Source organism: Lonchura striata, chromosome 1 (genome assembly GCF_046129695.1).
Source record: "Lonchura striata isolate bLonStr1 chromosome 1, bLonStr1.mat, whole genome shotgun sequence".
NCBI classification, from domain to species: Eukaryota; Metazoa; Chordata; class Aves; order Passeriformes; family Estrildidae; genus Lonchura; species Lonchura striata.
The window spans coordinates 96721967-96737168 of NC_134603.1; the positions used below are offsets into that span (position 1 = coordinate 96721967).

The 15202-nt window shown below is 47.4% G+C and overlaps 1 protein-coding gene across 1 annotated transcript in view; it reads right to left on the reverse strand.

Annotated features, from left to right (window-relative positions):
- Positions 1-4279, reverse strand: part of PHLPP1 (PH domain and leucine rich repeat protein phosphatase 1) — a 135400-nt gene extending 131121 nt beyond the window's left edge. Inside the window, exon 1 of the mRNA XM_021530550.2 lies at positions 2935-4279. Within this exon, the coding sequence (XP_021386225.2) occupies positions 2935-4279 (1345 nt within the window). The remainder of the gene's footprint in view (positions 1-2934) is intronic.
- Between the last annotated feature and the right edge of the window lie 10923 nt (positions 4280-15202).

Here is a 15202-nt window from a genome sequence, read left to right on the forward strand (position 1 = left end):
GCAATGTAGAGGAAGCACTTTTACCTTCTTAGTGTCCCATTTTGGTTTTGAGGATTTTTAAATTATCAGGTATTTCATTTACAGAATATTTGTGGATTGCTATTTATTAAGAAAACTGTTTTGTCATAGCAGAAAAATCTGAATCTCTGCAGTTTTCCTACCAATAATTTTTTAATCTCTGTTTTCCAGATCCCACAACAGGAAAAATTACCAGCCTACAGCAATCACTAAAACTATTTGCTATATTGTCTTATGTGGAATTTGTAATGGCAAGTTTCAATACAGTCGTCTTCCAGTCTTAAAACTGTCTCTCCTCAAAAATAAAAAAAAAAACAAAAACCAAAGTCATCACTTTGCTCTCTTCTCCTCTCCCTACTCCAGGGGGATTAGGTGAAAGAATTCCTTTTAGAAGCAATGCAATAGATCCAACCTAGGTTTGTATAATTTCACATCAGCAAAAGACAAGTATCACCAAATCCTACTGAGATAGCTTGCAGGAAATTACAGGCATAGAGATGCTAGTGGTTCTCTATCCACTGGGACAAGCCAGGCCACTTAAATCAACAAAGTCTTAGGCAAACAGGAAATCACTGTTTTAAAGCTTTCCTTAGGGTATGATGCTAGAGGATCATTTATTAAAAAGGTATTTCTCCAAAGCAAAACACTTAACTTTGAGGCCAAAAAAAATCGCTCCCCTTTCCAGTGTAATTTGATGTGTATTCTTTTTAAGTGTCTCTCCTTCCCTCTCTTTCATCTTTGGGTTGTGTTTGTATAAAATAAGGAAGCAGAGATAACTTGCCAAGACAGTTACATAAAATCAGTATAATTACGTGTCAGTAATATTTTCTTAGCTGTTTTTGGCTGGCCTGGTACATTAGGTGCTGCAACCTTTCTGTTACAAGCACCTGATCACAGGTGTTTTAGATGTTGATCACAGATTCCCTCAAAGAGATAAGGATTTCAAAAAGCGCTGCACTTTTGAAGTAGAGGCATACTTGTTAGCATATGAACTTGCATAAGAAATTTGCATTAATTTAATCCTATGTATGTTCACAGAAATATCCTTCTATCCAGTAGTTTTGTACAAGGAAGCCTAAAATGTACAAGCTACATTAGCAGTCAAGTTGAGACACTGAAATAAAACAAAGTTGGAACATCCTCATTTAGCATGTATAATTAATCACTTAATGCATTAAAACTACATGCAAACAGGTTTAACTGTGTGTAAGACTTCACTATGCTTCCTGATTGTGTTTTCTTTAGAACACATCCTGTTAAAAAAGGAGGCACACAGCTGTCCCAATTTAAAACACGTGTGTGCATCCCCATTTAATGGTGGGGTGGGAAATAAAGGAAGCAATCCCTCCCAGCATCACCTGCTGACTTCCATCCTCAAGAGCAGGCAAAGAAACACAAAAGACCACAATCATGTCTGAAAAAAAAAGTAAGAAAGCTACTTTCTAACCCACATGCATCTAACCTATTTCTGTCAACTCCCTTAACAAATACTACTTATGCCAGGGTCATTGTACAATCAGAAAAATCTGAAGAAAAGCTGAATTGACCACTTGCCACCACTCCCACATTCTCTTCAGAATAAAAAAGGGCACTTATCCAGCTTACTGTTCTCCTTCCCACCCCACCATTACCAACTCCATTTGACATTCAGTGGAATTCACTCGAGAAAAGAATCTCTGTATCTTTCAGCGTTAAAGCACTGAATTCTCACGGTTCATTGAAGGACCATCCTGCTCAGCCAAACCAGCAAGGGGACGGAAGGCATGTGCTACTTTGCTAGCATGACCTCATCTCGGGATATCACATTTACCTGTTTCACAGGAAAACTTAAAAGGTAGCTGAATGCATATTTGGACATTAAAGAATGTTTTCTTTTTGAGGAGATGTATAAGACAGCTAAAATCCAAGAAGTTCTGAGATTACAGTAAGTCTTTGACACAAACCAACTCAACTGACACACAAGGTATTTTTAAACCTCCCTAAAACTGCAGAAGGTTGCATAATTACAACGTGGGAGCTAACTTTTCCACCCAACATTCTCCAAATTCTGTATTGTATGTTGTAGCAGCAAAGCTGCATTACGAAGCTTCTCCCTTTTCATTACAAAGGTTTTGACCACCCCGCTTCCAAAGACCACGACCTGTGCTTCCCTACTTCTCTCGCTCACTGCCCTCAGTCTCTCAGTGAAGTCCCATCACTCTAACGGGAAAAACTGATGCCAACAACGCAGAAAGCCAAGCGCAGGATTTTGTTTGCAGGAATGCACCGCGGTAACCTATTTCAGGAGCAAGAACTGCGGGGCTTCCCTCTTGGGAGCGAGCCGGCCGTGCCCTCGGCTCCGCGATGGGGCGGGCTGGGTGTTCCCCGGAGCGAGCACACAGCTCCACTAAACCGTGAGCCAGCTGCCGGCATCCCGCAAACACTTGGAACGAACCTTCGACCTCCCGCGCCCGGCAGCGGCACCGATACAATTCCTCGTCACTAAGGAAAGCAGTAGTAGATCAAGGCTGATTTAACCTCGAACGCCCAGTGCCGCTGCTAGGAACGGGAAAACAACATCAGCGCGACCTCCATTACCGAAGCGCTGAAGGAAGGGGAGGCTGCCCCGGGCACAGCACTGGAGCAGCGTGAGCGCCGCTGACACCGCGGCTTCTCCCGGCGGCCGGCTCGGGGCAGCGCTTCCCGCCGCCGCCGGGGACCTCCCGGCACGGCCCCTCCCAGGCGCGGCGCGGAGACACCCGCGGGCCGCCTTCCCCGCGACAGGGGACGGCCCCGGGCCGCCTTCCCCGCGACAGCCCGGCGGAGGAGCAGCGCCCAGCCGCCCGCACGCCCTCCGCTCACCGCGGCGCCCCACCAGCTGGGGCGGTGGGCGCGGCTCCCGCCCCTTCCCCACGCTCGCCCCCCGGCCCCGCTCACCGGCGTAGAAGCGGATGAGGCAGCCGGTCTCCGAGTCCATGCCCTCCTCCTGCACCCGCCACAGGTCCCGGAAGCCCAGCTGGGAGAGGTAGTCGTTCTGGATCTGCAGCGGCTTCTCGTGGGCCTCCAGCCGCCGGCTGGTCTCCCCGTGCAGCTGTACATACAGGGCGGGCGGCCCCGCTGGCTGCTCCCGCCCGCCGGCCGCGCCCGCCGGCACCCCCCCTGCCCGCCCCGGGGACAGCTCCCCCGGGCAGGGGGGGCCCCGGCCCGGCTCCGCACCTGCTTCTTCCACCCCGTCGGGGGGCGCCGGCTCCACCTCCAGCTCGTCCGAAGAGGACGAGCCACCGCCGCCGCCGCTGCTGTAGGGGTCCAGCCGGTCGGAGACGCTCTCGGCGCTGGGGCTGAAGCTCTCGGTGTCGGAGCCGGTCGGCCCCAGCTCCCCCAGCAGGGAGGGGCAGGAAAGCGGCGGCCCGGCAAGGTACAGTTCGGCCGGGAGCGCCCCGGGGCTAAAGTCGGAGGGCGCCGGGCTCGGCCGGCCGCCGGCCAAGTCGTTCTCCTCGGCGCCGCTGCACAGCGGCAGGCGGTCGGGCCGCGCCGCTTCCCCGCAGCCGCCTCCGGACAGCCCGCTCCGCGTCCCCCGCCGGCTCCTGGGCTTCTCGTCCGGCTGCGGCCGCAGCCCCTCGGCCGCGGGCTCGGGCGGCGCCTCGGCGGGGCCCGCCGGCGGCTCGGGCTGCGGCGGCGGCGCGCCCGCCTTGCCCAGCACTCGCACCACGCTGCTGCCGCCCCGGTGGCCGAGCTGCTGCAGCCGGGCGGCCACCTCGGCCGCCGTGGTCTCCAGGGTGCAGAGCACCGGGCGCAGGTAGCAGTTCATGTGCCGCTCGTAGACGTGGACGCAGCCCCGCTGCAGGTCCCGCCGCACCCAGTCCCGCTCCGGGGGCTGCAGGGGCTGCAGCTGCCGGGGCGGCTTCAGCAGCAGCAGCGCCTTCCTGTCCAAGCTGCGGGTGCCCAGCGAGGGGGCCGGAGCGCCGCCGGCAGAGGGGGAGGCGGCGGAGAGGTTCCTCTTCAACCTCCCCCGCCGCAGGAGCAGGGAGTTAGCGCTGCCGGCCCCGCCGGGGGCCGCCGGAGTCCCGCTGGCCGCCAGTGCCGCGGGAGGAGCGAAGCCGCCGGCTCCCCCTCGCCTCCGCCGCGGGCCGCCGGCTGCTTTGCCGTCCAGCTGCCCGCCACCGCCCGACGGCTCCGCGCCGCTGTCCGCCTGACTCCTCCTGCCCGGGGAGCCGCTCTCCGGCTCCCCCCGCCCGCTTCCCGCCGCCGGGGCTTCTGCCGCTCGCTGCTGCGCGGGCTCCATCGCCGCGGGGCCGGGGATGCCGCCGCCGCCGCCCTGCTGGGAGCGCCGCTCGGCGCGGCGCGGGGGGGCCGAACGGAGCGCGGCGCCGCGTCCCGGGGGTGGGGGGGGATTACGTAGCAGCCGCGGGAAGCATTCCGCCGGTGCCTGGCTCAGTCCCGCTGCCCGGCTGTCGCCAGCGCCATTAAGGAGGGGGGCCGGCAGGCGAGGAGCGAGCGATCCCGCCGCCGTCCGCCGCTCCCCGCGCGCGCGCGGCTCATGAATATTAACCAGCCCACGGGGAGCGAAGGAGGCTCGCGAGGGTGACGCCACCGCTCGCGCGGCGGGGCGGGGCCTCGCCCATAAACACAGCGTGACTCCCAGCCGGCCCGGGCGGCGCGCGGGGGCCGCTGGGAGCTGTAGTCCCGCGGCGGCCGCGAGTCCCGGCAGCCCCGCGGCTCCCGCCGGCCCCGGGGCCGCGCAGGCTCCGGGCGGGGGGCCGGAGCTCCCTCACGGCACGGCGCGGGGCTGAATCCGTGTTAAAATTATTCCAGGACTGTGTCCCGCGCTCCGTGTTCGTGTTCCCTAGGTCCGGTCGGAGGGTCTGGCGGGCCCGGTGACCGCGCTCGCCGCGCTCTGCCCAGTCGGAGGCGTTCTCCCCGCTGGCTGCCGCGGCGCAGAACCCGAGCTCTGAGCCCTGGCAGCCTTCCCCTCTGAGGAGGGAGATGGTGTTTCCAGATCCAAGATGGAGAGGGACATGGAAATGTGGGTGGAAACATGTATGTGTATATACGCGCACATACCGCAAGAAGAGCTGTTTTGTGAATAGGCGCAGAGAAGGTTTCAGTACCTTTAGCCTGTCACTGCATTTCAGGGACCAAACTTACCTAAGATGCCTACTTGTAGAAGATCGCTGAGAAGTAGCAATTAAATAGAAACATTTTTTTCAAAAAAACATGTCCCATGATTTAAAACAAATTACTGAAAAGGAAAATCTGATGCATTCGATTAGCATTGTAAACGTGTGAGTTTTTATACTGCAAGGACACCATACTGTGGAATTCAGAGAAATCTCTTACGGTCGTGGAGATGTTTTAGCTGAGTAATGCAGGCTGGATAGGGTTGTAACTGCCTGAGATCTCTCCTTTTTAATACATTTTGTAAAATCACAGCGAAGCATTGTGCCAGATACTCATGAAAAACGCAGTAGACTGCAATAAACTGGGAGTTCCGGGCAATTGACCAGTTATGTCAATATTAGGGGAGATAAATCATCACTAAGAATCCTGAGATAAACTCTTAGTGAAACATTATTTTTAGCTGGTCAGTCTTTTTAGTGCACTCGTGTAACATATGAACCCCAAAATAAACCACAGCCATAATAAAATTAAGGTTTACTTCTCCTAATAAAACATTTCTCCACAGTTCCACATTACTGTGTTCATACCACATAGAAGCAGATGAAACAGGGCACAGCAAAAAAACTTACAATGCAACCATGTAGCTGCCTTTTTAAAGTTTTTTTTAATAACAAAGCTGAGTTTACTGTGTGTGAAAACCACCCACTTTCTGAACAGAACAATCTGAAAATTAACTGTTCCGATTGTGGAGTTTGTGTCGAGCTGTATCTAGAGTTGCAATCACCAGTAGGATCTTCTTTGGAATTCAAGAACACAAGCTGACAGAAGATGACAGCAGCACTTGGCCATTAAAGACTTTAAAGGTCAGAACTGAGCAGATGAGCTTTGGTTCTGGCTGTTTGTTGTATTCTGATTTGTTTCTGCTGCTTTGCTACCTACTTCACAGAGTCCCCCCCCAATTTAAATGTGTTAGGGAAATGTTCAACATGCAAACACACACACACACACACAAAGACACACACACTCAGAAGGAGACAGCAAGCTCTAGGGACATTATTGTTAATGATGGTACTTGAAATGTTTTTAGCAAACAGTTTCCAGGCCTTCTCTTCTTTGCTAGGAGTGGCAGGAGAGATCTGCCTTTCTCGAAGTGTTCAAATACCTGAATGTTCATCCACACACAGAAAAAGTCCAGAACACAGAACCAAAAGATATCTCTTGGGGCTTCCAGTGTTGTCCCTTGTGGGTGGAGATGCCACATCCTACATGTTAGTGAGGTCCCCCTAACGCAGCAGATAAACAAGCTGAACATCAGTTTGAACTGAGCTCAGCTGATTTGTCCTCTGCCCTAACTGAAGACTGCCCCAGGGTCATCCTGGTCCTCCCTGTTGGGACATCCCTTCCAATTTTCGGCCTGAATTTTACACCTGGGTAGCCTATGCACATTTGCTCATATGCCAGCTTTGCACTGCCCTTTGACTCAAATAGCTGTGGGTTTTTTGTTTTTTTTAGCTCCAGAGCCTCTACCCCGAGGTGCTTAGAAGCAGCAACAGTATTCCCTGGCAGGCTTTGTTTTCTCTCTTGGGTAGACATAAACACACTCTTGTTGTGTCCTCTGAGGAGATAAATCCCACAGTGTAGGAACACACAGTTAAGGTCATTTGGACAGCTTTGGAGCAGATCCTCCATGGGTTGGACTGGTATGGCCCCAGCTCTGGATTTTCTCTGCGAGTCCACACGGAGCAGCCGCCGTCTGCGATACAACTCAGAGAAGTGGCTGGGGACTGAGCTGACCTCACTCTCCCTCTTGCCAGCAGCTCTGGCAATTCACCTCTGCCAGCAGCCCCACTCATAAATGGTTTATGCAATTAAAAACAAAGTAGCTGTACTAAAGTCCAGAGGGAGTGGGGAAGTTGTTGGATTTATCTCTGCCCCATGGAATTTGTTCAGGAGCAGAAGTTTGCAATGAGCTCCTGGCATCCTATGAGCCCTGAGTTGAGCTGTGAGAAGAAAAAGGAGCGTGTGGTCGATTTTCATGCTTTGCTGAATATGAAGGTGCAGTAGCTGTAGCGGCCTAGCACCTCCAAATGTTAGCAGTACCCAGCCTGATTATTTTTGCATTGTGCAGGGAAGTGTGCCTGAAATCTTTAAATTTCATATGTAAATTGAACTCTCCAGCTTATAAGAAAGCTCTGCTATTTTCCATTTCCCGGTATCTCATATATACTCTTAAACTCTCTTGAAATTTTGAATTTTGATAGGGATTAACTGGTGTTCTCAGACATGGGAATGGGGTTTGTGAAATTGATGTTTGACAGGAGGAAGTGGAAGGGTGAAACACACATTTCCCTTTTCCAAAGTTGGATTGATGACAGCTGTTTGGGAGACAGGTAAAATGAAACAGGGTGGTTTGCAGTCTGCAGTTTTCTGACTGGACTCAGATGATCTTGAGGAGGAGTATTCTGATTACAGGAGCTGGCAACAAAAAATGAGGGAATAAAAAGTAATTTATCTGAGATTACTAGAAATTACTCCATACCAACACTTTTTATACTGAATGAACAAATTATACACTCTCACACATAAGTGCAGGGAAATGCTGGAAGGTCTTGAAACCACAAGAAGACTTTTGAGCACAGTGTTACATCCAGAGTTACCAGACCTTATCTGAAATCCTCACAGAGGCTGGAGCTGTTGTGATCTTCACTGTCTACATTTGTGCTGGCAGCTGCTACAGCTACAGCAGGAGGCATGAGACTGCATACACATTCCTGGAGCTGACTGAGTAACTGCAGAGGTACTTGGAGTGTGTTAATTCTTGCTCAGCCTCTTCTGAAATCTGCCTTCCCCAATTCGCACAGATTCCTTTAAAGCCCTCGGGGATACACTGTGCTGTTATTAGATGTTTCTGCAAGGGAAGGGACAGATTATGGGCATCAGCTAGTGTCTGTGGTTTTCCTTACTCTTTCATTATGAATACAGAAAAAAGGAGAAGGTCCATCTTATATTGCTGCTGGTTCTGTTCTTTGTAAGCATTATACCCCTTCATTTCTGATAACATCTTGGTTTAGCTACAGTTAATATTTTGCCAGACAATTCTTATTTGTTCTGTCTAATTTTTCAGAAATGTCTTCTGCAGGGGGATAGTAAGCAGCTTTTGTAGACTCAGTTTTACCATGATCTATACTCAAAAGGATTGTTTTTAGTTAAATCAAATACACAGTGAATACCGACTTTCAGTTTTGTTTTCAAAGATATCATTGCAAAATAATATGTCATCATTAAATAGGAATTGCTTAATCCCCAGTCCCTGACTACAGAAAAATTGACTGACAAGTCAGTTCTGGATCAAAAGCTGAGTGCTGAGAAATGCTAGTGTGGGAAAGATTATATTTATACTTTCTCTGCTATAAGTCATCTTCAATGATGCTGCTAAATGTTCATCTGTGTTTCAAAAAGGTGTGAATCACTTTAGTGATTCCAGTTAACAAGTGAAGGTGGAAAGAGAGCTTAGAAAGAAAGAATTTAATGTCCTTCAACCCTGAAAAGTGTTAGGGAGCTTACTCAGCTCTCTTCTTTAGTAGCCTGTTTTTGTACAGATAACAAAGCAAGAGACTTATTTCAATGTCAAAATGCTGAAACAAAAGACGTTTGCCACTGTATGTGTAATTCATAGACCAGGAGATGGATAAGCGAAGGGACCATTTCAAATTAAACAATGTAGTAAGAATACCCTTTTTTCTAAAGAGAAATTGAATGTTATCATATGGAAACTGTTCTCAAAATAATATTTTATCATTATTTCGATTAATTTCATTTTCCAAAATACTAGGTGTGCACTTGTGCCCCTCATTCATATTTGCAATTGCCACAGCTATAGGTACAAATTGTATATACAGATAACAAGGAACTGAAATTTCCAGCTGTGAACATGAGCACGATAGTGTGTGTATGTTCCATAGCAGTTGTGCTCATCTTGGCATGTAAGGCTTTCAGTGTAGTAAAGCATTTAAAATGGTGCTTATTTAGAGAAATGTTTACTTTTTAAAGTGTTCTTATATCGAGGATATGATTAAGAACTATTCTTGAACAGGTGAGTTTGCATTACTCAATGCTTGAAATAAAAGTTAGAGGCTGTAAGTGATCTTAGAGTTGCCCTTTTGTTTAAATATTCAGTAACACTGGATTCTTATGACCCAGGAGGTTATTTGTACCTACAGCTCCCTAAATAATTTTCAGCAAGGTTTGATCTGTGTTTCTGGTTCCAAAACCACTTCCATACAAGTAATATCAACACTACTACATGTTCTTCAGCAGTGCACTTCAAAGTGTATTACAAACGAGAGTAAGTATAAATATTTTCATAATACAAAGAGAGAAGAAAAGAGGCAAGAACCTTCTTGGCTGCACATTAGACTCCTCTAAAGGTGATAGACACAAGTCAGGTCCTCATGTTCTGAAAGTGAAGTACCAGGCTGTGAAACTTCCTTCTTGGTAAGCTGCAGTCATGTCCCAGCTCCCTCTGGGCGGGTGCAGAATCCAGCTGTGAGGTTGTTCAAGTGACAGTGATTCTCACTTATAGTACTTGGCCACTTGAACTTCAGTTTCTTGTAGAGCTAACCTGTATTGCTTTCAGCTAGGCGGGGTTTTCCTAAGCCAGCGGCAGCGGCGTGGTGTGGAGATCCTTTGATTACACAAATGTTTCCCGTTGTGACATGCACAGGCTGGGCTCTGTTAACATTGCAGTTAAACAGTCGGGAAGTGCAGCTTCCTTAACAAATTTTGGAATTTCTTCTGCAGCACAAACTTCTTGCTTCTATCAAATGAAGAGAGAAAGGAAACAGCAACACCTCTACTGTAGTTCAAGGCAATGAGCAGCTATCATGAGTTAACTGTACAGCTAAAAACCACGCTCAGAGGAAACAAATTTGAGGAAAAAGAATTCAGCTTTGTTATATCTGGATTGATTACAGGTCTATGTTATACATTCTAGTGTTACATTAAATACTGTGTTAAAATTAAACCAGTATTTCACAAAATTTGCATTCAATTTCCGTTGATACTATTTGCAAAGCCAGACCTTGTAATTGCCAGTAGACTCAGCAACACCATACACTAATCCTCTTACTGTGTCTTCAACTCTTCCATTTTAAGCTATTTGTTTTGTTTGTTGCTTTCTTGAAGAAAAAGAGCTTTCCTGCCTGTTAGATATTAATGCACTAAAAGATTCTCTTCCAGAACTTTATAAATCCTTCCTTGTAATTATTGCTTTTTATCTTTCTTCCTCATATGGCGTCTTAAGCCCTTTTTGTTTCAGAGCTCTACAATTCCTCAAGGTACAGTATTCATCACTACTGATAGAGATGGATTAATGTGGGTTCATTAAGCTGCAGCCAACATAGTGACTTGAATGCGATGGTTTTACATAATGCCCTAAATAGCATGACTGGTGCATTTGAAGTGACCCAAGAGATTCCAACATTTTTGGTATCAGCTTTTCACGGGGTTAGTCATCTCCCATTAATTCCCTTGTAAATATCTCAGAGGAAGGTTACTGTCTGTTGTTTAAAGGCTGTGCATAAAGGCCTTTCATGTGAGACTGGGGATATGTTTCTGCCATACAGCAGGTTTGGCAACAAAGTTGGCTTAGAAAGGTCATGCCCCCACTCACTTATATTTGCTTCTTCTGCGTGGTGTGTTGCCACTCCGGTATGCCAGGATGATGGGAGCAGCACTGCCAGCAGGATAATGGGAATGTTCTGCATTAAAACAAATCATGCCTGAAGAATCTTAGGTATCCCTTTAATGCAGTAAGAATCTATCACGTAAATGCAAGTTATTTATTTGTGAATGTCATAAGCACTGAAGTAAGATTAGCACAGGGGAAGCTAAACCCTCAAAATATGTGTTAGTGATGATTTATCCTAGTACAGAGTGCTATCAACAGCTGCATCTACAGTACTTTACTTGAAGTATAAACAAAGATGCACATTATGCCCTTTGAAGCAGCCTTTTAAAATTTATTTCTTCAACACCAAAGGTGACTCTTGTTAAGAGTAAACACAGAAATCCTCCAAGGAAATTTACAAAATAAAGCCTTATACAATTAAAATATTGGCAGGATCAACTTAGAAGTTAATACTAAGATAGCTCACTGTCACTTCTGTGGCACTCCCCAGGCACCTCTCTCAGAATTTCAGGAAAGCTGTGGGGAACATATTTGAGCTTTGATTAAAATAACCGTAAGGAGTTAAATCCAGGAGAGTAGGGTTGTTTTTTTTTTTTTTTTTTTCCTTCCTTAGCTATTCTAGTAACAAAATGCCCCTTGACTTGTAGGCTGGCAGCCATGAACTTGTGTGCAGAGTCGCTTTCATGCGCCGCTGTCAGCAGCACATGAATGCGGCTACCAAAGGTGCCTCGGCTTCGGAGCTGCGCCCCTCCCTTGCGCCCGGGCTCAGCCATTCCAGCGAGGACTGCGCAGTCACCCGGCTGTGACATGCTGCCGCGTGAGAGCGAGCCCTCTTTGTCATACACTGGAACGATGGGAATGGGCTCGGTATTCAGGGGTGAGGCTAAACAAAACTTCCAGGAAAATGAGTCTCTCATTTCGCCGACAGATCATGCGGCTCCCCATGCAGTAACCCAGAGTGGGGGTCACTGTGATGCCCTGCTCCGTGCTCCCTGTCAGTCTGTGCAGAGGCTGGCCTGGGACAGTCAGAAAGGGAAACCATAGGAAAGGGAGAACAGCTAATATTTTAGGATCCAGGTTTGACTGAGGTGAAAGCATACATTGTTACCTTTGCAGATGTTGGTCAGGATACACCAAACTACAATCATGTGTATATAATTGGCATCCAAACTCTTTCAGAGGCAGCATCTTCCTGCCTTTGGCTTTCTAAAGGTGTCCTTTGTTGCTTTCTAAGTGCCAAGAACAGATCTGAACGCTCTGTGAGACTCCACCTGTTCTGGTCAGAGCAAGGATAAAGAACAGGTTCTCCAAACTGATATGAATTCTCATTACTAGAGTAGAATAAGCTCTTAGTTTTCCCATATGCATACATGCCCAGGCACTGTCACTGATAGCGTGCTCTCCAAAGTATTCAGTGCCTGTGACCTAAGCACTCCACAGATCAAGACATGCCTTGAGTTTCAATTTTCATCAGCCTCTTCATAAGACAGGCAGTGAATCCATTGTGAAAACCTATTGGTGGCCCCCACACAGTTGGGAAATGCTGTGTTTGAAAGTCAGCCGGATTTTTAGGAACGTAGTTTCTGCCAACAGGTACTGATAACCTGATTTCATTACAATAGCACAAACTTCACCTTCTAGCAACCTGGCACACTTCTTTGGCACACCAAACAAATTAATCCTGCACCACTAGTGGATCTGAAATGCCATACTGCCAGGAACCAAAGTTTTCCAGCATCTACTTTCTGACCAAAAAAAAAAAAAAAAAAAAAAAAAATTGGTGGTGCACTCGGTGAAGTGTTTTCCTGCAGAGTTGAAGAGACCAAGGGAGGGAGCTGCCTTGGTACCTGTGACTGTGAGCAGTCAGACTTTTGAAAGAAGCCCAGGTGGTGGGGTTTTCCATGAGACTGGCCCATAGTCCAGCACAGAAGAGCCGGCCAGAGAGCTCTTCTCCACAGCGATTGCAGCCAGGCTGCTGGCCAGGGTTCACATCCGCCATGGCTTAGCACAGCTGGGCTGCGGGCGTTTCTGGGTGTTAGCCAAGTATTTTGTGTCCTACCATTCTTGGCTGCCCTTTTATGTTTTCTTCATATCAGATCCCAGCACACAAGGAACTTGCAGCAGATTTTTAGGTGACTGCTGGAAACCCATTTAACACATCATTCCCCCACATGGTGGCATTGCTTGCGAAAAGTATCTGCTGTTTCCTAATGTGTGATGTTTTGTTCTCAGGTGCTTTAGCCAGAATTCTGCTGCCACAAGGGAGAATTTGCCACCAGGCATGCCTGCTCCTTTTCACTTACTCTGAGAATGAATGCCCTTCCAGATCAGATGGACCATGGAGGTCTCCACGACTCAGGAGCTCTCAGGGAAACTGTGTAGGAACATGCAGAAAGCAGCTACTAGCAAGGCTCTAGTGGCTCCCCTTCTGTCATCAGTGGTGCAGACCAGCTGTCAGTGGTCACACTGCTCTGGAGTCACCACAGAGTGACAGAGGTCAGGCAGGCAAAAATGCAGGCTGCTCCACAACCATCCCGGAAGGGATGTACTGACTGAAGAAAGCCAGGAAATTTGGAAAGCCTCTACATGAGACGTCCAATGAACACACCTCACTACGGAGAGGAAGTATTGGTAAGTAATGTGCATTATGGTGGTGACCTCTGGGCCTCCTCAGGAGCTCCTTCCAGGAGCAGGATGAACGTCAAAGCAAGGTCACATCACCCAGGGCCTCACAGTGCACAAAACCTCAGTGAAGTTCTGGCAGGCTGGAAGTAGCAGGCTGAGTCACTCAGCCAGGCATCAGTTGTCAATGTGGTCGCTGCTGAACGAGTGTAACGACAGATTGTCAAATACCTAAACAAGGGCTGCTTTTTGGCAAGAGTCGAGGTATTGAAATGATTTGTAAATCACTTGCAGGATTTCCTTCCTACATCTTTTCAGTATCATAAGTGGATTAGACTACTGGTCCTTCTAGATAGCATTCTGCTGCAAAGGGGTTGTTACCCCACACTTCAAGGAAAGATGAAAGGACAGTGATGGTAGATGGTGTGGGATAGCTGATCTTAGAAACCTATTCCCAAAACTGCAGTGACTGGAAGCTGGCTTTACTCCAGAAGCATGAGTGTAAATCCCTACCAAGGCTCTTGTTTATTTTTATGCATATATTAGCAGTCCTCTTTTTACTCCTGCTAAGGTTTTGTTGTGATGATACTAGGTAGGAAGGGATTTGGACGAGTAACTGCACGCTGTGCAAAAAAACTTGTTTCCTTTTTAGCAGTTTTAAATGTGTCCTTTTTCGATTTAATTGAATATTCCTTTGTGTTTATACTGTGGAAGGGAAACCAGCAGCATGTATTTGTGAGTGGATATGCTGGACAGGGGCTGGGATTGCTTTCCCACTGCCTCAAACCAGTGGAAATCACAACAAAGTGGAATATGCAAATTAAGGGTTCTGGTTAATCAAACTCAATAGTAATTTGGAACAAAGAGAAAGTCTTAGGGGAGTTAGTCCTTACAACACACCAATATTTTTTTCTCTGCCTCTCTTCCCCTTTTTCTTTCAGGAATCATTCAATACAATATGAGAATCTTACCAATTTCTAATTGAGCAAGCTAGTGGAAGGTATCCCTGCTCATGGCAGGGAGGTTGAAAATAGATGATCTTTAAGGTCCCTTCCAACCCAAACCATTCTGTGCTTCTATGACTAAAAATCAAGGCAAAAATCAAGGTAAAATCAATCAACCTTAACCCTAATGCTTTCTTCCAGTTTTAAAACAGTCACCAGAGCATCCCTGATTAAAGGGGCTAATTAAGTATGATCCCTTTTTCTTTCTTGTAAAGATTATTGGAAAACAAACCATTGTTATATTTTTGCTGAGAAAGTTCCTTCTTTGGCAGGGGAAGGGTAATTGTGATAGCAAGCTGCTTCTGTTCCCAAATTCCCTGATGTGCTGGGGTCATGTTGCATATTTGCACTCTGCTTTAACAAGGAACAACAACACAGACAGAAGGGCTTATTTTTGGTGTCACTACATTTAGAGCAGATGTTATAGGCTCAATTATCCTGGTACTTCAGCTGTAACATTGCATTATTCTCCAAGCTCCATATCTTTAGCTGAAATTATTTTGTTGGAAGACACTGTTTTCTGAAAGCTGGTGCTTCTGCTCCTCCACTTAGTATAGCCTGACAGCTACCTTCAGTAAGCAAATTTATCATTTTGGATTGCTTCTGCACCATAGCTACAAATCACATTGAATGTACTGCTGAACAAAACACGTTTTTATAATGTGGAGCATCTGCCCATTATAAGAATATCCAGCATTTTTAGGTAGGATCATTAGTCACCAAGAATAAATTGATAGGTTATCAAGTTCTGCACATTTCAGTCAGTGTTCAA